At 36.1% G+C, this 27,126-nt stretch overlaps 1 protein-coding gene across 1 annotated transcript in view; it reads left to right on the forward strand.

The window, feature by feature from the left end:
- Nucleotides 1-27,126, forward strand: part of DMD (dystrophin) — a 2,317,639-nt gene that overhangs the window by 741,239 nt on the left and 1,549,274 nt on the right. The window contains exons 10-11 of the mRNA XM_063457949.1: nt 13,699-13,887; nt 15,791-15,972. Coding sequence (XP_063314019.1) covers nt 13,699-13,887; nt 15,791-15,972 — 371 coding nt within the window. The remainder of the gene's footprint in view (nt 1-13,698; nt 13,888-15,790; nt 15,973-27,126) is intronic.

Here is a 27,126-nt window from a genome sequence, read left to right on the forward strand (position 1 = left end):
TGAACCTTAGTGTTGGATCATTTTTTCTCTATTTTGTTCCAGGTATAGTGGTAATAAGCATTTTTTTACTTTTTAAAACTCGTTTTTAAACTTTTTTTTGCTTATTTCATTTTTTAAACTTTCTTAAATGTTTTTTACACATTTAAGATTTTTAACGTTAACCCCTAACTAGCAGTAGGCAGCACTAACAGTAAATTCCCTAATTTCCATAACTCCCACTCACCCTAGCTAGCAAAATATCTAATTTTAAAATATTTAAATTAATTAATGAAATAAATTGAACCCCTGAGGGTTAAAAATAAATAAAAGTTAACCCTAAGGGGTAAAAAAAATTGGATCACAGTATAATACTGTGATTTATATTTTGATCACTTTAGGTAGTGATCAACTGTCAGGGAAGGGGTTTATTTTTTATTAGGACTGGGTAAACTGGGGTGGGTTTGTTTTTTTTTTACTTTTTTTAAACGTTACTAAAACTTCTTTTAACTTTTTAAAACTTTCCACAAATTTTTTTAATGTTAACCCCTAGCTAGCCTAACACCAAATTCCCCAATTCCCCACTAACTTCCACCCACTCCAGCCAGCTAAATATATCATTTTAATATATTTAAATTAATTCATTAAATAAAATTAACCCCTGAGGGTTACAATAAATAAAAGTTGACCCTCAGGGGTTAAAACAAAAATCAGATCACAGTAAAATTTAATCCTTGCCAATTGATACTGTAGTCAGTGATCAATTTGCAGGGAAGGAGTTAATTTTTTATTTAAAATGGGTAAAGGGGGATGGGACTTTAACCCCTTAAGGACCAACCTTCTGGAATAAAAGGGAATCACGACATGTCACACATGTCATGTGTCCTTAAGGGGTTAAACTAATTTTATTTTATTTATTTTTAACAGGGAGAAGATCATTGCTAATCCGTCTCCCTGCACTTCACACTGTGAGCAGGAAGGTGGATCAGAAGTCCCTGCAGCACATGTGCTCGCTCTGACAGCCTGTCAGCCTGTTAGAGCGATCACTGCTGCAGGGACAGCGCGATTAGGTGCTCCCGGTCTGCCTTGAATACAGAGGCAGACCGGAGGAGCATTAACTACGCGATCGCGCGATCTGGGATTAACTTTAGCGCATGACGGAACTGGTTCGTCATCCGACGTTAACTGCTTCCCTGGCATGGCAGACTGGGTCCGTCATTCGTCACTATGGGGTTAACTAAAACCACTAAAGATAAAATATAGTGCTTCTCTAGTCTAAAAAAGGTAAATTTGTACAACATGCCACATAGAAATGGATGTTAATATGTAATATGTAATTTCACTGTATTTTTGTACATGCAGATTGATTTGTTTCATTTATTGTATAATTAAACCATTAGTTTTATCACCAAGGGCAAAAGGAAGAAGAAAAAAAATTCAGATTAAGGTTTCCTGCCATGCCTAAGCATTAGTTGTGCAATATATCTGAAAGTCTTGGCAGCTTTTAAAAGGCAGTCCTGTGATTACTAAGCAGATGAATTGATGTGGAAGTGCATTTACTGCTGACTGAATGGAGTTTGCGTATCCATCTCTCTGTTACTTTTCTCATCGGTCATACTGAAATATAAATCTTTTTAGAAATATGGCTATTTAGAGAATATTGTAACAAATAGATCATTTTATTTCCTTACCAGAAAATTTTAATTTTTATATGTACAGAAAGAAAATGTTGCCACTGTAGCCAAATATTGAGACACAAAGCATTATTAATTCCAAATGCACTTATGTTGTGCCAAACCATTCCACTGCTTTCTGACACAATTCTTTTTATTTTCTGTAAGAAATGCATATTATCTGATATGATCTGAAGCTATCTCATTCAGTATATTTTGCTGTTAGGTTGTTTGATTGGAGATATCGAAGCCATCTCTATCATAATGGAAACTGAATTCAAGAGACAAAATTATATTAAAAACATAATGCAAACTGAGATCTCAGTACTTTAAAACCTCTTTCTGTCTACTACAGATCAGTTGGATATCTCATATTTTCACTGATTTATGCTCATCAAATTACTGGACCATCTTTTGAGGGGGAAGTAACATTACATTAAATACAAACATTATTTAATATGATCTATTTATAAAATATATATATAAATGAAAGTCTGTTGTAGCAGTGTACGAAGTTGCCAAGATGCTTTGACGTTTGTTTGAGGATTGGATAATAAGGAGGACTAAGTATTAAAATAATGAAAATTACAAATTAGAAAAACAATAAATAAAAATAAATTGGGTTAAACTCCATTGCAGGCAACCTAAATAAATATAAAATAACTAATGACGACAAATGTATATATGATGATGTAATTTCTATTGTTGTTGACAAACAGTACTTGCAATGACATCATCGTTAATCAGAGCTACAAACTGCACAAAGTAGATAGTGAAATGGAATGTAGGCCTCCACTACAGCCAGCAGCTAAATGGCTATTACTTCCTTTAATGCAATTCCTGGTAATATGAATCAATATTCATTTTGTTAATGCCAATAAAAAATGAAAATGTATAATTGAAGTGAGATAATTTCCAGTAAACCAGCTAATGTTTAATGCAGTAGTTCTACATGAGTTTCAAAGAACTCAACTTCACACATTACAATTTCTCTAGAGGTACCAACAGAGAGATAATTAACTTGGTAAATGCCCAGCAGACTAACCAATTCTGTTCTTATAAAAAGTGTCATTAAGAATGTATTTCTCTTACTAAAGACAGATCACTTTGTTTTCATTAACAGCAAGAAATACATACTTACATATAGTATAGATGCATATTACTTTATTTTTGCCTGATGAGTTGTTGGATTAAGGAAATAATTTTGTTCACTATACTATTTTAGTAGCCAGTTCGTTTTTTTTCTGCTTAAGTCTTGGTTTTGGAGTATCCATGCAGGTTTCCCTTCAACAGGTAGCTAACCTTAAGACCTTCAAAGAAACACAAACACTATAGGCACCCAAACTACTTCAGCTTAATGAAGCAGAGTTGATGTATAGATCATGCCCCTGCAGTCTCACTGCTCACTTCTCTGCTATTTAGGAGTTAAATCACTTTGTTTATACAGCCTTAGTCACGTCTCCATGCATGTGACTTGCAAAGCATTCTCAAATGTTTCCTGTAAAAGAACATCTAATGTTTAAACTTCCTTTAGTGCACAATCTGTTTCATTTAGACTTTCTCATCTCCTTCTGTTAATAGCCTTCTAGACCCCACAAGATCATCCTGTGGGTGATTAAAGTTCAATTTACAGAGCAATAGATACAAGCTTCGAAAGCAAATTAACATCTAACTAAAAATGAAACCATTATGAAAACTGTGTCAGTCACATCCAGGGGATGTAGTCACATCCAGGGGATGCATAAACAGAAGCAAAAGTGATTTAACTACTAAACTAGAATGGAGAAGTGGGCATGATATGTACACTAAAACTGCTTTAATAAGCTAAAGTTGTTTTGGTGCCTATAGTGTCTCTTTATATACTAAAGTTATAAGTTACATTGTTGTGGGTGTATATTTAAGTTTCACCGAAGGCTGGAGTTGACCTGCTTACTCATTTCATAATAGGGATGTGCATGGGAATAAATTTGGTTTGGTTCGGAAATTCGGGCAAGCAAAAAAATTTGTCTGATTCGGCAATTCGGATCAATGGCATTTAGTTCGGCACTTCGGCAATACTGCAATTTGGCACATCGGCAATTCTGAACTTTGGCAATTAAGATTAATTCGGACCCTAACCCTAAACCTAAACCCTAAACCTAACCCCAAAACCCAAACCCTAACCCCTAATCCTAACCACTTGTTTTGCCCCTAACTCTAAACCCTAACCACTTGTTTTGCCACTTTTCAGAAATCTGAAGAACTTTGTAACTTCGGCAATTTGGAACTTCGGCAATTCGGAACGTCTGCAATTTGGTTCGGTACGGCACTTAGGAAATTCGACACTTCGGCAATTCAGCAATTCGAATGTCTGAATTGCACAAATTAGTCTGAATGTACATTCAGAGTGAAACGAATTGCACATGTCTATTTCATAACACACTATATACATAATACTTTAATACAGATCAAAATATACAAAAAAAAAAACCTTGAAGATTCTTTGTCAGCAATACAGCCCCAGAATTTTTATATTGTACAGTGAGTTCTCATATTAACCAGGAAATGATTATACAGTCCACAGCTGGCATCATCTATTAAGTATAATAAACAGACTACAGATAAATGTATTTATATTTTTTAAGAAAAAGGCTACATGTAGAAATGTTTACTGTAGGATTAGCAGATTCTTCCACCAACTGTATTCATGAAATCCACATATAAAGCTATTATAACTCAATTGATTACCGTATTTTTCGCTCCATAAGATGCACTTTTTTCCCCCTCAAAAGTGAGGGGAAATGTCTGTGCGTCTTATGGAGCGAATGTGAAGGTTTACTTACCTGTCTTGTAGCGTTTCTCGGCAGCACAGGGCGCACCGCGCTGCCGAGAAACGCTACAAGACAGGTAAGTAATTATGGGACAAGGGGAGGGGGACAGTATGGGAGAGGAGAATATGGGAGAGAAGAGAAGACTATGGGGAGGGGAGGGGGATGAAGACTATGGGGAGGGGAGATGAGGACTATGGGGAGGTGAGATGAAGACTATGGGGAGGGGGTGGATGAAGACTATGGGGGGTGGATGAAGACTATGGGGTGGATGAAGACTATGGGGGGGTGGATGAAGACTATGGGGAGCGGGGGGTGAAGAATATGGGGAGCAGGGGATGAAGACTATGGGAGGGGGGGAGAAGACTATGGGAGGGGGGGAGAAGACAATGGGAGGGGGGGACACTATGGGACAGGGGAGAAAAAAATATTCTGAACAAACTGTCCCATAGTAAGAAACACCATGGGACAGTTTGTTCAGAATATATTGTTTTCTGGGTTTCTTCCTCTAAAAACTAGGTGCGTCTTATGGTGAGGTGCGTCTTATGGAGCGAAAAATACGGTACTTAATCCAGATATTTTTTGGTGGTGACAATACAAGCTGTTTTACAGAGAGCTATGAGTACGGTACATCACAGCTACCTAGGAGTTGCAGTGTTGATGTCAAGTACAAAAAGACAAAATAAAGGTTAGGAGTGAGATACAGAGCAGGTGGGGGGAAAAGGATAATTATTAATTATTTTTAATTATAAAATTAAATTAATAAACAATACATTTTACTGTTTTCTTACTTAAACCCAAGTGGGTGATTGTATTGCACCTTTAACAAATAGGTTGCTATTGGATTTGTGGAATATTTCTCTTAAGATGAGAGTTATTGTAAAACAAAAACAAAAAAAGTTATCATGCATGGAGACAAGTGGTAGCCCTAGCTATTTTAAAGTGGGGAGTGTTGCATCAATTATCGAGCAAGACCACGTTTTCAGAGGAATTGCAGTTATCAACTCTAGGATTATAAGACTCAGACTCATGTCTGAGCTTTTTTCCCAGCATCCTGCAAAGAAGGATGGGAATAGAGACGGCAACGTATGCGCTAACTTAAACTTAACCTGCTATATTTTAACTTTCTTGGTTAAGAACTAACTGTCCAATCAGAATTTCATTGGGACAAGTGATATAAAAGTAAAGATTGACAAGTAAACAACAATGAAATTATTTTGGGACATTTTTTTAAAGTGAAATATGTATTGCCCAGCATGGTTTACAGAAAGGTCTGATGAAAAAAATTTTGATTTAAAATGTTGAAAGCAAAATTGTGGACTCATCAACTTTGCATTTTGTGCTGAACAGCAGTTGGATGTATCATAACTTTATCTTTCAAAGTAAATCACTAACAAATACCTATTTTATCAGATATTTACTTCCTTCTGAAAGATATGTTTTAACAGCAAAAAGAAAATGTTTTGAAATATGGAAACAGAAGTATTATAGCATAGCTTTGTCATGCAACTTACCTGCAGACCCGTCGCTTAATAAAATGTATTTAATTTAATGCAACTGAAAGCAGTGGGACCTTGCAAAGTTTTATGGTGGTGCGCTAGACTCCACCCATATCATTTGAATCCACCCACACTCTTTGAAAACAGCACCTTCTGATATATTAGATTCATAAGAAAATAATAAAATATTGGGCGTGGCCAGACAGGCATGCAGATAGGAAGTAGATAGTGTGAGCTCTGCAACAACTCTCTCGATATTCTACAGCAGGCTTCCCCAAACTCTGGCCCTCCAGATGTTGCTGAACTACAACTCCCATGATTCTATGAATTAAATAGATAGGCTGAGAATCATGAGAGTTGTAGTTCAGCAACATCTGGAGGGCCGGAGTTTGGGGAAGCCTGTTCTACAGTTTTACACGGAATTACCATGCAAATGCCTGTTGGAAGACACAGCAGGACTTCGTATGAGATAATTTGCACTTGTTGCCCTCAACAGATCTACACAGAATTGTAAAACTTTATCAACATAAATAAATGTTAGTAATAATATATGCTGCTGTTCTTCAAAAAAAGGGTTATTTATCCATCTTATCACTTAGGATTTTGAAAACTGTATAGTTTATGTTTATGCAGTATTAATATAAAACTCTTCCCATTACATTCCTTCTTCTGTTTATTAAATTATTATTTCATCATCAATTCCTTTACGTTTTTGCTGAACACTGGTTTATTTAATCTTTATTTGATTTTAATAAAAAATATGTTAAGTTGAACAAAACAGTTTACCATAGTTATCCAAGTATCTATATGAAAAATGAACCACATTGATTTTTGTAGGGGATGCAAACAGATAGTTCTATTATGTCAGATTGCATATTCAATATACATTTCCAGAGTGTGGCCCATGTTCCTGAAAGGTATATAGGCTAGTTGATCATAGCTATGGTTATTATTTAAATTTGATAGGTAGGTAGGTAGGTAGATAGGTAGGTAGATAGATAGGTAGGTAGGTAGATAGATAGATAGATAGATAGATTTTTCATACACATGAAATTATTAATCTAGTGATAAATGCTGATAGTATTATTAAAAATACAGAGATGTTTATTAACGTGTTGTGGCACATAAGCATTAAGAAAGGTCAGTGCATTAATTATACACTCCTTCAGGAAATAATTTTCTACTAACAATAAAGTAAAATATTTTAAGTGTGTATTCTGAAAAGGAGTGTTCATGAGAGTTAACACGAATAATGAGGAAACATTTTGAATAGCCTATTTATTCAATATTTTAGTGAAAAATAAATAGATGTTTAATTTTAAAGAGCAATATCAATTTGGTGTTAATACATTGTTTACAAACTTAGTTTCAATAAATAAATCATGTTTTTGTTTTAGAAAAAAAATCTGAATATAGTTTTACCTGCATTTTTTTCGTAGAATGTCGGGAACAAAAGTCAGATCGCTGAAAGCTATAGCTATCAATCAGTGTAGGACAGAATGAGGCCATCCATTAAAACAGAAGTGTTGCTAGTTTTCGATTATAAAATATATGACACTATAATATTTTAAGACATACCACAAAAAAGTAAAATTTAATAAAATGTGTAAGAGATAGGATTTTTGATCTGGTTTAAATCGGGTGTGCCAAATCTATTTATAACTTGATACCTCAAATCTACAACGTGGAACCTTAATTCATTTTAAACAAGAAGGCAAACAAATAAAATATAGCAGTACATACATCACAGGAAACTTAGCACGATTGAGAATAATAGGTTTTGGCTTCATAAAGAGGATTATAGATTTGCAGATTGGGAACGAGGACATTTTAAGAAAATTGATAACAGAACCTCAGATTACAGCAGACAAGTATAAAATGTCAATGATAACATATGTAACATTACTTCTTAAAAAATTAAAAATAAAATCTGTGCAGGAAAATGTGTTTCTAATATTGATTGAGTATTGTTAAAACATCGCAGAATGATGCTGTTGTTTTGTCATATCAGAGCAATTGAATATAGTAAAAAATAATCAAGCAAGGTAGACACGGATAGTTCAGATGGGAATTTTACAATGCAAATAGCTGCAAATTAAAAGTTAACTCCATAGGCAGAGCTTAGATGTAGTTCCATAAATGTGACAAGCACAATGCTTTAAAAATAGGAACGGGCAAAATGCCAAATTCCACTTTGCTGAACTATCTTTCTCTACTGTGGAAATTAGCTTTTTCGGTAAAAAAATTTCAAAAGTTTAGCAACCGCCAATCCAAATAACTCTTTAGGGTGATATAAGTTACTGTCTCATTTAGTAGATATATACGCTGCTCCAGCTTGATGCTGTCAGTGCATTCTAAAAATAAGAGCAAGTGGCCAGAAAGTATTGAAACGAGAGAACAATAATATTAAACTACAGATACAGATGTGAGAATTAAAAACAGAAGTACTAAACTTGCTTGGTAAACGCACATAGCCTGATTTCTATTAATACATATTAATTAGCAAAAATTGCATATAGAGCAGAGTAACCTAAATTCTCTATAAATGTAAATCAATGTTCAACTCTACAATGCAAAAGGATATTTTGCATATTTTTTCTTTTTTAATGTATTATTGGAAAAGAATAGCAGGTTTCATAAATGGAAGTACAAGACAGTACAATGTAATCATAGTTAAAAAAACAAACAAACCATCAACAGCTAAAAATGGCAGCTATGAAAATTCCCAATATATCAATAAGTTGCATAAAATTAATAGAACACAACAAGTTAAATGCAGTATTATATGATAACGACATAATAAAGAAAACATTGTTTTAGTAAATATAAAAAAAAGAGTAAATCAAACAGGAGATATAGATATTTACTACAGTAGTTGACCGTGAGTGATAATGAGAAACAAATGACAGGGAACAAACATTCCAAAAACATACAATGGCAAACAAATTGCACCTAAAAATAGTCTAAAGCTTTTACTGCCCAGGGGACAGTTCCCCAGATGTAGGACATGAGGAACCTGAAAAATGACATGATCCCCAAAATCAGGACTGCCCCGCCAAAAGCAGGACAGTTGGAATGCCTGGAAAATGGATGCTGCCAATATGGTAATTGTGCTGATTTCAAGTTTTTGCAAAAGTGGACTTTATAATGGCAGAGTGTATGCTTTGCTGTGGCTTTTGGCTTTTTTTTACATTGACTCAACTTTAAAAGATAGCAGAAACTTGTGACAATGTCGTAAGGTTGTGAAAAATAATTGTTCTTAAATAAAGAAACATATCACAAAAAGTTTAGCTCTGTTTAGTGCACATGTACGATGTAGTGTAGAGTATTCAGACTAATAGCATGTACTGACAAAAGCATCAAGACAAATATGTGTTATTAATTAAGACAGTTGCATCTGTAGATCTGCAACAATCTTAAGAAAAACATCTCAAATATTACATATCAAATGTGTATACTGATACTTCATACCCCTGTGATTTCACTGAAGAAAGTAATTATGTGCTGTGACATGCAATCTTTCACACACAGTGAAGATCAGTGTGCTAATTATATTAACTCTAGATTATGCCAAGCATTATGTAAACTATATCCCTTATCTATGTGTAAATCACCATCACAAAGCTACTTGATCTACTACGCCTTGAACTATATTGTAAATTAAATGTTTTCTTTACAAAATCCTACTGTTGACTCAAATAAAAACGAATGTGCCGCTTACGCAAGAATTCAAAGTAAATTTCAAATTTAAGTCTAGAATAGATGAACTGACAATATAGATTACTTCAAGAATTTTTATAGCTTGACTATTTATGTATTTGAAATTCATTTTGAATTTTTGTTTTAGTAAATAACCCTGTAGAAATGTATTTTTTTCATCAAAGATGGTACCTACCCAATGCATTCCTTCACAATTTTTTTTTTTTTTTTAATCTTTTTTGGTTAAACTCTTGTTGCTCAGTAAAATGTTCAGTGCTTTAAATATGGTGAATTAATGTTAAAATATGAAATGTATTCTTTCCATTATCTTTTCATTCCTCTTATTTTCACATTAATGTATAGCCTGATTTGACCTGTCACCATTATTTATTCTACCAGCAACATTTCATGTCCTTAGTTCCATATTTATATAATGGTTATTTGTATAAATCATCATGACAAATAACAAGTTAACGTTCAGATAAATCTAACCAGTCCTTCAAGGTGTTCTCATTTCAATGCCATACTTGATTAACTCTTAGTCTTCTGCTCAGCGCCAGCTGAGATTATACTTCCTTATGGCAAACTTTAGTGACATTAACTGCAGATTCTTATTGTTTGTTTGTTTTTCTGTAGTAGCAGCTGATGTTTTGTACTATTTTCCTTAAGGGTTGGGTAATTTAAAATATAAGAGCACTTGTCCTTCAAAACAAAGTCATTTGTTTATGTATTTGTTTACGTACTTTTGTTAGCAAAATGTTGGAGATGGTTATTGAGGCCTATATGTATGGATCTGGAGAAAGAAGAAATAGGCAGGAAACTGAGAAGCCACTTAAATGCTTTTCTGAAGCGAATTAGAGAGTAGCATTATGTGTATGGTGTGAGACTAAACAAGAATAGAATTCTGCTGACAAGAATAAACAGTCAAGAAAATAAACCTCCTCCCTTCATTATTCTTTCTTTCTTTCTTTCTTCCACACTTCCACTGTGCCTTACTACCCCTGAGGAATTGTTCCCAGCTACTGAACAGTAGATCGCTGTGCTACTCCTTTCCTCTCACCCTCTTTGTTCTAGAACTTCTTCCATCACTGATTGGATGTTCTCCTGCTTTCTGAAAATCAATCTCTCTAAAATTGAACTTCTTATTTTTCCTCCTCATGATACTAATCCTCCTCTTTCACTCTGCCTACAAGTTGCTGGAACCCGCGTCAACCCGTCCTTGCAAGCTCACTGTCTTGATGTTATCTTTGATTATGGCCTCACCATTATTTCTCATATCCAGTCTGTTGCCACATCCTGCCTATTCCATCAACTGGTCCCTTTGTCCCCTGTTCCCGCTACCCCTCCATAGGGTTTCCCACCTCTGGTGACTAGGGGGTCTTCATCCCATGAGCCTCTGTACCTGGGAGCCCCAGCATGAGAAAGCTTCCCGCCTCCTGGACTCCCAGCTACAGAAAGCCATCCAAACCGCTATTGTACCCAAAGAGTGTACTCACCAATCTCAGGGACCCCTAGAACGGTAACCGCCATGAACAGTCTCCATTTGCATGGTCCCTCGGTGAAACCAGATAATGGAAGCACCTCCTTTTGGGACACGATGATCCCCCTTGCCGCCACCCATCTATAAGAACGGACACCCAGGGGAGCACTCATTAATTACTTCCCTTGTGGTTTCACACTTATGTTGTGAGTTGCTAACGTTCTAATTGATTGGTGCGAACATTCCAGGGGGCACTAGGGAGGTCCTCATTCGGGAACTGAACGTGGTGGGAGCAATCTAGGAATGCTCCCCCTGGATGGCGTTTGTCTAACGAATGAGCCACCCCCCAGAGTAGGCACGCGCCGAGGCTTTCCTTGCGGTTTGTGATTTTGACACCTCGTTACGAGGTGCGAACGTTCTTCATTCTAATTGAGGCATCATGGTGTTCCCCATTCAGGAGGTGAATGGATTCTGTTCATGGCGGCACCTCCGGAACAGGGATCAGACAGCTTCCGACCAACACATAGAGGGAAATACATGACTAAGCTAGGGAAAATACACAAAAAGGGATGTTAAGACTGTAACACACATCACAGAACATCCTCGTCAATTCACAGTTTAGTGGCGGTCATGCTGCAGAAGGGCCTTAAGATAAAGTAGTCATATTTTACCTTAGCAATACTTTTAATAAGGAATGGACTTTTTAAAACAAAATATTTAGCCATTTTACATAAATACTAAAAGCAAATACATATCAGACCTGCTAATATCTTTCCTTTTGAGATTGTAAAAGATGCAATTTCTTGTGAAAATACCATGACTTTAGTGACATTAGTTACTGAGTTGACCAGAGCAATTCTGTTATTTTTGTATTCAGTGACATTAAACATTGATGTATATACTTTATAATGAATTTCATCTCTGGGGTTCATTACATTTAGACATTTTACTAGTATAAAGCTCTATAAAATTAATAAAATATAACCAAACTGGTAATGATAACAAGTAACTAAAGCTATTAGAAAATAGTAAATCTGCAAATCCATGACTAAGAAATGTGAACTGTTGCCCCATTCATCATAATGTAACATCTTCTTTCCACACACGTTGGGGATTACCATTTGTCTCAAGCCTCTGCACAAGAATCTCATACCAATAGTGAAGGCATGAGTACACACTTGTGTAAGATCCATCTCAAAGACGTTGCTTCTTCTTAGCCTAATTATCGAACAACTGATAAATTCTGATAAATAGAGACCTGTTTTGCAAATATAAAGACAAACATGGTAAAACACAGCCTGTCCCTATTTCCTTCCATAACAATTATAAAGGCTCTATGAAGTGTATCTGATTTCTTTTAGAACTATTTAGCTCTGGCTTCACAAGCATAACTTCTGGAATGGGAATTAGACTTTGATAGCTAATATGTGACTTAATTAACAGTTAAGCAAAGTGTAACCAAGGCCTTCACATTGTAAAAAGAGCTAGTGTACTTAATTACAATCTGCCTGAATTTAGTAAAAAAACATATTTAAGCCATAGAATAGTCTGATTCGTTATGATCATTTTACATTTTTTAATTGCTAAACTGTCATCCATGCGTGTATAACAAGCTTGTCTACTTCATAATTGTGTCCCTGGAAGAAGTTATATAAATATATCTTGGGCTTAATATTTATTGCTACTATTTTTAGATGGTAGTTTGATTATCAATGTACACATTATTTATACTCAAGGTGCCTTGTTTTTCTTCATTTGTGCGTTTCATTGAGTGTGCAAAGGAGCACTTGTAGAGTCATATAATCCAGAATTAGCATATAACAAAGAGGTGAGACTGTTTAACAATGAGACAGGATATATGGTAATATATCATATATTAATCTATACATTTGTTGTCAGGACTGTCCCTGTTTGCTCATGTTGCATGTTGATATATACCTTTAAGGAAAAACAAAAATGTTCAAGTCTGTCTTTGCAAAACATCCTTGGAAAATCATAATGCTTTCATTTATAAGAGCTTTAGAAATCACATAAAATAAATAATGGATTTAAATATATGATGATCTACTAGCCACCACAGCTTATTATGTTTTTTTGGCAGCTCCTAAATCCCAAGCTTTTTACTTATTATAAAGACATAAATCTGTTTTCAAAAAATGACATTCATTTTTCCTTTAACCATTTTTAAGTTTCTGGTATTAACTATTAATAATTTTTCTTGTTGTAGTTCATGTAACCTGGTTGGACTTCTGCTATTGTCTGACATGATTATTTATATATGTATGCCTTTGTTTCTAAGACATTGCTGCAATTGTACGATTTCAGGTTACATGGATGTGAATACACATATTGTTGTTGCTTTCTAACCATATTTATTTTCTGTAAAAGTATCTCTACTACTAATAACTGGTATTGAACAAAAATTACAGTGTAGTGGTATATGCAGTGTGCAAACTATAGTTCTTTACTAGATAGAGTTTAGATCATACAGGTCACACAGGTTAGAAGAAATTAAAAACTAAAAATCATATATTTTCTCTGGCTTAAAATTCTTTGTTCTGCAGCGGATGGAAGGTCTAGACGACAGATCGTTTGGGAGTTTAGTGATGGAGCCTGAAGTGGATTTAGAATGTTATCAATCTTCACTGGAAGAAGTACTTACGTGGCTTCTTTCTGCCGAGGATGCACTTCAAAGCCAAGGAATGATCTCTAACAATGTCGAAGAAGTAAAAGGACAGTTTCATACTCATGAGGTACGCCAGTAAAGTATATTTTAGAAATAAAATGTCCTAAATACTCTAAATATGCAAAGGGTTATTATAACCCTGCCCATGAGAATGTGTTTTTAGCATTATTATGCTGTATTGGGCACTATTGATCTTGTCCACCCCTTATGTATAAAAAAACAAACAAAAAAACCCAACTATTTAATAGATATAAATCTACACTGAATCCAGCTCCAAGCAAGGTCCTTCTCACTTCCTTTTCATGCCCTGTCTGTTGACACACCACATCATCTGTAGTTCAATCAAAATGATTCCCATAGAAAAGCATTTTATTGAAGCATTTCACTAATGTATGCCCATGCTAAGAGTAGAGAGGAAGAACTTATGGATGGAGGGCTATAAATATTTTTTTAAAAATAAGTGTTGAAAACAGAGGGAGGCGTTTTGCACGGGATTACTATTAGGCAGAGTTCAGGGCTGCTTAAAGGGACACCAGAGAACTGCAATGTTTACACTGCAGCTCTAAGTCTGCCCTCTGTGGCTGTCTACCAGACAGTCACTAGAGGGCTTCCGGAATCTAAACAGACTTTTGGTCCGTCATCTGATGCTGGACGTACTCACGGACCACTAGCATCAGATTTTCCCCATAGGAAAGCATTGAATAATGCTTTCAAATGGAAGGTCTAATGCGTGCGCGTGGCCATTGCCGCGCATGCGCATTAGGTCTTCCCTGCTGGCTGATGTCAGCAGGGGAGGATCGTGGGCGGAGCCTGACCCAATGCTGAGGGACATCGGCGCTCATTTCAGGTGAGGGGTTTTAACACCTTAAGCCCTGTGGGGGGGTGGGGGGGGGCATGAGGTGGAGGCGGGCTACTGTTTTGAAACACAAATATTTGTATTCAGCGAAGTCTCCCAAGTACAACAGTACCCCTCATGTACAGGTTTTATGGTGTTTTCAAAAGTTACAGCGTCAAATATAAGGCTTGTGTTTCATTTTTTTCACATTAAAATTCGCCAGATTGCTTACGTTGCCTTTGTGACCCTATGGTAGCCCAAGAATAAAAAAGACTGGACATACCCCATTTGCAATACCTTGAGTTATCTACTATTGCAAATGGTATGCCATCATCGGGGTAATTTTCATTCTTGAGCTACCGTATCAGTCTACGTGTAATTTGATATTAATATAGATATATAATTATATATATATATATATATATATATATATTAAAAATACACCTAGACAGTGTATGTGTTTATGTATATTTGTATATTTTTATACTTAGATCATATATATATATATATATTATATATATATGATATAAGTGTATTATTATTTTTTTTACACTTATTTTAACTTTATTTTATTTGATTTCCAGCCAGCAAGGGGACTAACTGTCATTACAGGCAGAATAGGGCATAATAGTATGCCCTCCGGTTTTAAGGGGTTATCTATCCTGTATCTATTAGTCAATACATATATCTCACACAACACAACCCCCATATAAATAGGATCTCTATCCCATAGTTTCTCAAACCAACCTTTTCCTGGCTCTAAGTCCAGATGTTCTCCAAACACATCATCAATGTAACTCCGCGTCATATCTTTCAGCCCTTGTCCCTGAGTTCAACCTTCATTTATTTAAGCCACCCATGTCTTTAAGCACAACAGACCCTACAATCATGCAACTTGTGGTCTCTTGCAATTACAGCTATATTTACTGTATTACTTATTGTGTACAAATATATCATTTAGTAAAGCTATATTACAAAGCTATACTTGACTCATTTCTGCTTTCTGCTGGCAAAAAAGAAAACATGGGTTTTTAATACTTCCTTTTGACTGAAACTCAGTATTACTAAATATTATACCGGTGATACATTTTAACTATTATAAATTCTAGCTATAAAATACTTTGATCATTTTTAGGGCTTTATGATGGAATTAACATCTCATCAGGGAAATGTTGGCAATGTTTTGCAAGCTGGAAGTCAACTATTAGCTGTTGGGAAACTTTCCGACGATGAAGAAAATGAAATCCAAGAACAAATGAATCTTCTTAATTCCCGGTGGGAAAGTCTCAGATTGGCAAGCATGGAAAGACAAAGCAAGTGAGTAATAATTTGAGTTAACAGCAGTTAACTGATTTCTACTTCCACATTCATCCCTAAAAAATAAAAGCAAAGTGATTTTTTATATGTATTTTAGCTTTAAAAGATTTCAAATCTGAGTGTTACAATTACAATACATTCAACAACATAAACTGAATATTTTCAGTCACTTTATTTATTTATTTTTTTTAATATGCATAGAGCTGTTTTGTTCATGTGCGTCTGATGTAGTTTTGGAATTACATAACATCAGTAAATAGGTCCAAAAATGTAAACAGGAACAAATTCAACTATGTATTATCTGAAAATGAATTGTTAATGCTTGGTAGCGTTCATATTTAGGAGCTTAAGAATGAAGAGGATTAGTTAAATTATATTTGTGCTTCAAAACTCCTGAAATAAGAAGTATCTCTGTGCATCGGAATGATGAGCATTTAATTCTTTAAAATGCCTAGGCTGTGTGAAATGTAAGGTAATGTCTTTCATGTAATGGAATATTTGTGTTGGTCATTATTTCTTTTGTTGTATTTCTTTTTCGTTCAACATCTTTTTTTTTAAAACTTTTATAATCAGTAATCTATATGGAAATATAATGGATTGATGGACAGCCATATGGATGGGTGGACAGAGCAGGTGGACAGATCAGTGGATGGATTGATGGATGGGTGTACAAACAAATGGACAGACAGATATATAGATAGTTTAAAGATAGATAAATGTGGGCAAAATATACAGTACATATAAGAGCCTTTTCAGTTTGTTATAAATTTTTTTAATGTATGCTCACCTGTTTCCAGCACGGATGTCCCTTGCTTAGTCTTCTCCAATGTCATGCGATGGGGGGACCTAACGTGCGTGTGCCCCGTGCTCATTATGCTCTTCCCATAGGAAAGCATTGAATCAATGCTTTCCTATGTGATTTCACTAATGCTGGATATCCTCATGAAAAGCCTGAGGATGTCCAGCATCATTTAATGTAAACATTGCAGTTTCTATAAAAATTGCAATGATTTACATTGCAGGACTAAGGGGGACAGGAACAATAAATGTGCCGAAGTGTCCTGCATGCCTATAGTGTCCCTTTAACCACTTCATTGAACTGTAGTTGTTACGATGAGGTGTTTTTTTTTTCAAAATATCATCTGATCTATAGAAAGTCATACTACAAAAAAACCTATAACTATAAATTTCCATTTTTAGTTCTATAGTTTAGTAAATAAATCCCATATAATCTTACTGTTTAATTCTAACCAACTTCTGTCATCCTTAGAATATTCCACAACTATCTAATTGTTCATAGCAGTATATAGAGTACATGCATTAAATACACGGCTTGTTGGTGCCATTCAGGTGCAGGTGCTTTATTTAAAAGTTTATTTAGAACAACTCACATAAAGAACTCTTAGTGTGTTAATAATGGACATTTGAAGGGCACTTATCTTTCAAGCCATTTAACCTAAGATTCAGCATGAAAGCAATCTGCTTTTTTTATGTCAAGCAACAAACATAGTAAGTGAAGAGTTAGCAGAGAAGCACATGGTCATTTAAACTATGAAACATTGAAAGATCTGTTTGCAGTACGTAGCATTAATGTTGTAAATTAGGAAATCAGAAAAAAGTGACATAAACCTCCTCAAATATGAGTCAATACCTAAATATGATAATAATAATAATAATAATAATAATAATAATATGCTCATCATCTTGACATCATAAGGCGAATTGTGAACATCTTCAGGAGTATATACTAAAATAAAAATATATAATTTTAGGTCAAAGTAGGCATACATGAAGCATAGCTGACTTGAATTCTTTCAATTTGGTTATTATGGCTTTAAGTTTGAAATTCACTTTGAATTCATACTCAAGTCAATAACCTTGTTGGTCTTTTACAAAACAGTTCAAAAATATGTCAGCAATACCGCAAAGGAGCAAAAAGGGCATCATGACTTCTTAGATTTCCTGGCCTTATTTCTGCACCTTTGGCTTTTGCTAAATAATAGGATCATGAAACACAACACAAATATACACAGGTTCCAGTTCTCTGTCTGAAGTGGTGGAGACATGAAGGGGTACCTGGTCAACTCCAGGTAAGAAGACAAACATTTGAAAACTGCAAACGTAACACTGGCAGTATTTTTAAGAGATAGAGCTCCAAACGTGGGGTTCTTTAGCACAGAATCCCTTCAGATGGCAGAATGCTAGCATTTAACATTTTATGTTGAGCAACTACTGATCAAAGCTCTTTGGAGCTAGAATGTGGAAGGAGCAGATGTGTTGCCCCACTCTTTCATGTTGGTAGCATTGCCAGCAGGATTGAAGACACAACACATTAAAGTAAAGATATAGTCTCCTCTCTGTGCTAGCTCTGTACCCGTCTATACCTAGTGATGCCAATGGAAGTGGAAGTTGACTGCGAACTTAACACAGATATATATACAAACAGGTCTGCAGCACAATCTCCCTGGACTCTTCACTAGTGTATTGATTAGTAAGCTTAGGGGAGATGAAAAGAAAGACACAAGTGAGATAAAAGGAGATTGAGAAGTATCATAAGTGGGATTAGAATCTTTAGGGGGAGAGAACTCCATATCACAAATCAAATGGCTTGGCCATTCCTCGTTTTGTTGGAGCAATAGAAGGTGTTTAGCTTTGAGCTAAATTCCCAGGTGTTTTTGTAAAGTAACAACTCTGCTTTCTAGACTTACCTAAGACCTATCGTAAAATATTAATACTATGAGGGGGAGTTGCTTAGTCAGCAATGGAAATGGCTGCCTTTTGAGAGAGGTCCTGGGACACAGAGCAATTTCATGTGACAATAACCCTTCATATTCAGTTTTATTGAAGATAAAATACATTAAAAACACCCACTATTACAGTAGAGACAAGAAAAATCTGTGAAAGGAGAAAGTATAATTATACTACAATGCAGCAAGCAAGGCGGATAAATCCAGGTTGCTGCAAACTGTAAATCTGCTATGCCACTTAAAAAAAAAAAGACAAACAATTAACAGGGAAAAATTCTACTTTATTGGAAAAGACAAATTCCTCAATTTTAGATGAGAAATTATCTCACACGACTCAAGAATCTGACTGATTGGCAATATCTGTTACAAAATTACCATCAAGGCAAAAGTGACAGTTGGTAACAGTTTGAAAGACCCATCATTCGGGAGCAGAAAGAGCCTTTTATACATATAGAGCATTCACTGAAGTTTCTGCTTATACTGAATATATACAGACGGCAATAGAGGGGGACGTTCGCCATGCAGGCGAAACCTGTTCGGGAGTTTCGCATACAACTTCACGAACACCAAAGATTGAGAAAGCATCTGTAATAACACTTAATAGGAAACATGCAAACACTATGCATTTGGGAGCTTGTGAACGCATTAATTTATACGAAATACATACGAACGCCAATTATTTAGCTATGTCTCATTCAAATACTGAGAATAGCACTGTTATACCGAATGCAGTTCATCCGTTTGATGGACGCAACTCCAATTCTCATAAATCCAAGGCAGCCACATATAGTACTGAATCATCTACTTTCCCTACAAAAGGGAAAAAGTGTATTAACAATAATTCTGACAGAATGGACACATATGAAAAACACAGTATACCCGATGAATGGAAAATAAGTCTTTATAGGGATTCAATTTTTCAAGGTTTTTTTCTTTGAATGTGAGGGGACTGAATATGCCGCACAAGAGACAATTGCTATTTAAAAAGACAAGGAAACATAGGCCCGATATTCTATTTGTTCAGGAGTCCCATTTCAAATTGAATAATACCCCAAAGATTTTGGTAAAAGAATATCCCACTCAATTTCACTCTACATTTCACACCAAAGCTAGGGGTGTCACAATTTGTATTCATAAAAACATAGCATGTCACACTTGGTTGATCGAGAGGGTAGATATGTGATTTGGAAAGGCCAGTTGAATAGTGTGTAATACACTCTGGTAAACTTATATTTTCCCAATTTTGATAAATTCAATTTTTTTTTTTTTTAAATTGTTAAATAAAATGTCCAAAAATATAGAGGGTAGATTGATTATTGGTGGAGACACTAATTTTGTGTTAGACCACAACACTGACAAAGTTAAAAATTCCAATCGCACCGTCAAAAATATTATACTAAAAAAATTGGTGAAACTATGCTCCAAATCTTGCTTTTCACAGGGCCTATTTGATTGTTGGCACATTTTACATAAAGGAGAGAGAGAGACACCTTTTACTCACCTATATAAAATATGTATTCTCAGATTGACAGATTCTTGACAGGTGTAAATATTATCCCTCTTATTATTCGTTCGGACATCCTAGAGCAGGGATAGGCAACCTTTGGCACTCCAGATGGTGTGGACTACATCCCCCATAATGCTCTTACACCCATAATGATGGCAAAGAATCATGGGAGGTGTAGTCCAAAACATCTGCAGTGCCGAAGGTTGCCTATGCCTGTCCTAGAAGTTAACTGGTCCTATCATGCTTCCATAGTGTTATATCTAGAAGAATCCTTCCAGTTGAACCCAGACAGGCAATGGAGATTAAGTGCCTATTTAGTCACTGATCTTGAAAATAAATCCCTTGCTGAAACAGAACTTATTAATTATTTTAGGGAAAATTGGGACCCAAATTTGGATATTTCTTCATTATGGAACGCTCATAAAGCAGCTATAAAGGTAATTTTCTTCAGCGAGCTTCCTAAAAAACTAGATCAAATCACTTAAACAAATAAGAAACTATTTTATAATTATATAATTTAAATCTGGTGAATAAATTTGACCCTTCTTCATCTCTTGCTGAGGAAATACTTGATGTCAAATCCAAAATAAATGCAATTCAGCTGGATCACACAGCCTGATGCTAAAGAAATTAAAACAACATTTTTTACCTTTCCTTTCCTCAAATCCATGCATTTTGCCTGGCTCAGCGAGCTTTTTCAAGATAATGAGGTAGCTGTTTTTTACATGAAGAGCCTGCCACAGAAGGGTACGTGTATCTTTAAATAAAAAAACGATTGGCATCGCAATTTTATAGGGTATATACATCGCAATGGAAAACTACCTCATTATCTTGAGAAAGCCTGCTGAGCCGGGCAGAACGGAAAGGCCTTCACTTACCAGCATTAGCAGACTTCTCCAGCGGTGTGGTATTACAGCGTCCCTCCGTTTCGGCTTCCAAGGAATGTGGCTTTGAAACAAGGAATCTCTACAGATTCAGCTGCTCCGACGGAGTGGTAATACTTTATCCACACATTGCTTATCTGCTTTTTACTAGAATTCAAGTGGTTATTAAGAAACGTTAACCACCTTTTTTGTACGTGCAAAAGTTGTTTTATAAGAATTTTGATTTTTCAACAGTGTTAATAAATTGAGTTACATTATCTCCTGTTTTTGTATCCTTTCAACACACCAGAACTAAATATCCTGTTTTGGAGACAAAGTACTACCTAGTCTTGGTTACAACATAGACAAGAAGTTGTAACTATTCCAGATTTCCTATATCCGCCACTGTGGAGGTGGTAAATGAACTCTGCAGACAAAGAACATTTATATTGACTTATATTGCCCTTGTGTATAACATTTAGGGGTATATTTTTTTAGCGCTGACATCTTTTTGCTACATTTAACTTAGATAACGCCAGACACGAATGGCTTGAGATAGAGGCAAATAAAATTATACCTCACTGTAGTAAAGATGTTTTATCCTTGCCATCATCTCAACGTCCTCCACTTTTCCCTCCACTAAATGAAACCTTAAGACGTGAAAGCTTTTATTCAAGAAAATTCAACCGCATACCATATGGTCTAGGGCTACACCATTATCAGCAGTACATTATGCTTTACCTGCATTAGATGTAGATTACTGGGCCTCCCATTCGATTATCCATATTGATGATTTATTTTCTTTCAATCGCCTTCCGCCTTTCGATCAACTAAAAGAAAAATATGAATTAAGTTTTACTGATGCCCAAACACATGAGACTTATGACAACAACATTTCGCTCTTTCCAATCAGGATCCGAACTTGTTGAAATTAGATATGTCTACACTAGAAAAAATCTATTTAATGGACCATGGTAACAAAGCATCTCTTTGTGCTATAATATTTTTGCAGGTGACGTGTATGATAAATTGAATGACGTTATGAGATGGGAGAGTGAGCTGGGTGGGATACATACACAGTAGAGGAGTGGAATATTTTTTTATTATCATTCAAACGTATCACTCAATGCACAAATCATTTGACATCCCACTACAAATTAATTTATAGATGGTACCTAACCCCTTACAAACTTTTTAAATTAAACCTTTGTGAAAACAATAAATGTTGGAGAAACTGCGGTCACACTGGTACATTGTTCCACATCTTCTATTTGTGTCCTGAAATCAAATCTTATTGGCTGAATTAATTAAATATTAGAATTCAATGTAGTTTTATCCCAGTGTCTTTGTCTCTTTAAGCAAATTCCATTTAACATGCATACGTATAAACAAATTATGCTAGGCCATCTTTTGATCTCAGCAAATTCCATCATCTCCCGATACTGGAAATCACCCACTATACCAACTACATTCACATCTATACTACAGCATGAATGGTCCTTGTGGGAAGATGGTGTGAAAAAAGAATACAGATTTTAACAATGATCCCACCTGACTGAATACTTGTTCTGCTTACTGTTTTTTTTGTTTAGTACCAGGCTATAACTAATTATTTTTTACTTATGTACATATGTTAGTTATCTCATATATATTGGAAATTATAATTTGTAATTGTATGTATATTTTATTGGTGTGTTTTTTTCAACAACAATTCACAAGTTAGTGTATATATATATATATATATATATATATATATATATATATATATATATATATATATATATGTCATTATTATGTTAACTGTTATTCTATATTACACAAAACATTAATAAATAAAATATTAAAATAATATTAATACTATCTTAGAGCAAGCCAAGTAGAATTTGGAATGCTCATGGATTGAATTTTATAATTCCATGATGTTTGCATTAACGCTATATTTATTATCTAATTTATTGGTTCTGGGTAGTAAAAATTACATACCCATGAGGTAGAATTTATGCCATATTTATTGCATTATCACAATGAAATGAAACCACATGTAATTAACAAAGATTAGCTGATACATCATACTGAACCCTAAGTCTAAAATGGTAGGATACACAACTGAAACATCAGATTTCCCTATTGATTGCAATCCCTTTTGTTTCGCTCCATCTTGGAGAGGTGATAAGTTTGGGGAATAAATAATAAATCAACAATAATAGTAAGTAAAGAGTATCTAGACAAGTTATGCATGGCAAGGTGACTAGTAATTAATTGGTAATTATTCATTGGGCAGAGGAGCTAAATTTGTCAAGATGTGTGATCTTTGATAGAAATCATACAATTTTGCCCATTATCAGTAGCATACACCAGTAATTTTTAAAGCATGTTTTATTCAAAAATCCTTCTTGTCACTTGAACCTACATGTGCGTACATGTGTAGCTTTTAACACCACTGTAACAATATATTATTGAAACAAATAATTTTCTCCCAAGGCATTGCTGGAAATGCTTAATTTCAGTTAAGTTAATTTAATCACAGTAAATAATAGTTAATTAATTGATATAGTAGGTATTTGATGTGTTATGTTTATTAACCTTTTTTTTGGATGTAACTATGCACATCTCGTTACGATGATTTATTTGGCTTTTATAACAAATTGACTAATGGACCTGCTTGCATTTTTCACTTTGTTGATTTCCAGCCATTGCAACAAAAAGTGCAATTAGCTATAATTGGCAGCTAATTTCAAATGGAAAGAAGTTTTCATAATTTGCATTTATCACGTGCATGCTCAGCAACTCATTTATTTTATGGATGCTGAGTCTAGGTGAAATAAAAATTAACTCAATAAGTGCTCTAAAAGATGGATTTTGAAAGCTGGTCTTCATTGCTTCTCTTCTTACCAAAGTTCACTGTGCAATTTTGAGCAGTACACAACCTGATATTCTGAATTAACTATATCTTTATGTTTTTTTTTTAAATTCTGGACAGTTTTATTTCTTAATTTACGTTATAAGTAAATATGTCTACCGGAAAAACAAAAATCTTATACGTGTAATTAATGCAATTGGGAAGTTGTTTGATTTATTGATACTGGCAAATCAATGTGCTAAATTCTAGCATAAAAAAACTTAAATACTGCTATAGCTTTCCAAAGATTTTATGCTTAACTTGAATTTTATTTCATACACAAAAGCACTGAACAAGCATTCTATTATTTTTTTTTTTGAAACTTGAAGTTTATTGAATTTTCCACGAGTCGTGGTAACGGGGGAAGGGATACAGAAGAGAAGAGGGGAGGGGGGGGGGGAGGGGAAGGCATACGTTCACTTTACATTGTACGTTACACATTTTACAGTTAGTGATTACATTCCCAGCATAATATTTCAAACCGCTTGCCCTGGTATGTTGTGGTACCCAACCGACAATTACGTGCCTATAGGGATTACGGTGACTTAAGTAATTTCTGCTGAGTCCGCCTTGTCTGTCTCGCTGCTACCTGGCATAGTTTGTTAGGTACCAAGTGGAAAGCTGTCTAGTGTCCAACCTATGTCTATGGAACGTCTATGTCTGTTGTGTGTCATTACAAAGCATTGTTAACTCGGGGTAGATCGTGTGTCCGCCCTCCATGATCTCCACATTTCCCATGCGTCTGTGTGTTTATGTTGGTTCGTTTGTGTCGCAGAGTAATGGGTTTCATATATGAGTTGCTTGTCTATGTCTTGTATGAGCTGAAGGGTTTTCGGTGTAGTAGGGGATTTCCAGGCTCTCGCTATGACCCTCTGTGCCGTCAATAGAATGTGATATATCAATTTTTTAGTTGCGGTAGGTAAGTCGGTTGGTATGTCTAGTATCAAAAAGGTCAGGGGGTCTAAGGCCAGTTCGACCTTGGTGGATTGTTTTATGATTAGTTTTATTTCCTCCCAGTACCTTTCCAGTTTTGGGCATCGCCACCAGATATGGAGGACGGATCCTACGTCTCTGGTGCATCGCCAGCAAGTCGGGGATGTATTGGGGAACAATCTGTGCAGGCGGGTTGGCACCATGTACCACCTATATATTGTTTTAAAATATTGTTCAACCAGTGGGGCTGACTTCACCAGTTTCCTTACTGATGTCACTATGTGTAACCATGCATCGTCTGTGATGTTATTGTTCGTGTCTGCAGCCCATTGTTGTGCCTGAGTGGAGCTGTGGAACGGCTGGTAGGGCTGAATACTTTTGTAGCATTCAGATAGTGGTTTGAGAGTTTGAGGGAGTACCCCTGTGATTCCCGTGTGTTCCCAGATCGTTGTTTTCCCTTTTGGGGGTTGCTCATGTGGATGTTCTTTAGTCTGTTTGTGGAGAAAGGATTGTATTTGGATGTATGAATAGTGGGAGGAGGGAGGTATCTCGTATTTGCTGCATAGTGTCGAGAACGGCAATAATTTACCGCCTTTGCATAAATGCGTCAGGTGAGTGGCTCCCCTGTCTCTCCAAGGTGCTGCGTGGAATGTGGGGATGCAGTACGGGATTGCATCAATAGGGGTAGCTAACGGTAGTGGATGTTGCGATTCGAAGTGCATTCTATATTTGTCCCAGGTTTTAAAGGCTAAGCTGAGCTGTGTCGGCATGGACGGGATTACTGGTCTGAGGGGCTTAGGGAGCCATAGTATTCTAGATACCCGGAAGGGGGTCATGGTTTGGTTCTCCATAAGTACCCATTGGGGTTGGTCTGACCCTTTAAGATGCGTTAGTAGTGATGCCAGTATTGCTGCTTGATAATACGACTTAATGTGGGGGAACGCCATCCCCCCTTTTTTTGCGGGTGCCATTAGTATTTTTTGGGATATTCTCGCCCGTCCCGTTCCCCACACAAATTGTATCAACTTGGTTTGCACATTTTTAAAATAGGAATTTGGCACTTGCCATGGGAGGTTCCTGAACAGATACTGGAGCTTGGGCAATATCGTCATTTTAATTGCTATGATACGCTCTGTCCAGGACAGAAAAAGATTTCCCCAGCCCTTCAGAGTTTCGGTGCAGTCCCTCCAGACCCTAATGTAGTTTGAGGGGAGCATATCTTGAGGGTTTTTAGTAAATGTCAGGCCCAGATATTTTATGTTGTCCGTCCTCCATTCAAATACGTATTCCCTCTTAAGTCTCGCTTGTACATTTGGGTCTAGTCTCAAGCCCAGTGCTTGTGTTTTAGTAGTATTGAGGGAATAGTAGGACAGCGCCCCGTATTCATTAATGAGTTGCATAATATGGGGTAATGATTTTATTGGATTTGTAATGTACAGTAAAATATCGTCCGCAAAGGCACTGATTTTAACCTGCCGTCCGTGCCAGTCCACTCCCTCTATCTCTTGATGGGTTCTAATTGCAGTGAGTAAAGGCTCTAAGGCGAGCACGTAAAGCAGGGGTGACAAAGGGCACCCCTGTCTCGTGCCGTTGGTAATATCGAATGGTGTGGACATGAAGCCAGCCTGCAGGACTTGGGCTGTGGGGCGGGAGTACAAGGCAAATATTTGCTTGATGAATTGCTGCGGGAACCCAAACCTTTCCAATACCCGGCGGAGGAAGAGCCAGCCCAGGCGGTCAAAGGCTTTTTCGGCGTCTAGGGCTAAGAGTAGACCACCGGGTCCAGCTCCCCTCATTCTTTCCAGAATTAGGGACAATTTTCTGTTATTATCTGTCCCTTGTCTCCCCAGTACGAACCCAGTTTGGTCGTCATTTAACAGTGTTGGGAGTAGTTTGTTCATCCTGGTGGCTAGTATCTTGGCGTAGATCTTAGCATCAGAATTCAACAGTGATATGGGTCTGAAGTTTTTGCATTGGTCTGGGGGTTTTCCTGGCTTGGGTAGGGTCACTATCGTGGCTAGAAGCATCTCAGGGGGGAGTTGACCCGTGTCTGTTGCCGACCTGAACGTCCGCTCCAGCCACGGAGCCAATATGTCTGCGAATGTTTTATAGTACGAATTAGAGAGGCCATCCGCCCCGGGGGATTTCCCCACTGGTAGCTGTTGGATTGTGTTTAGAATTTCATTTAGTGTGATCGGTTCAATT

This window comes from Pelobates fuscus, chromosome 1 (genome assembly GCF_036172605.1).
Source record: "Pelobates fuscus isolate aPelFus1 chromosome 1, aPelFus1.pri, whole genome shotgun sequence".
In the NCBI taxonomy this organism is placed as follows: Eukaryota; Metazoa; Chordata; class Amphibia; order Anura; family Pelobatidae; genus Pelobates; species Pelobates fuscus.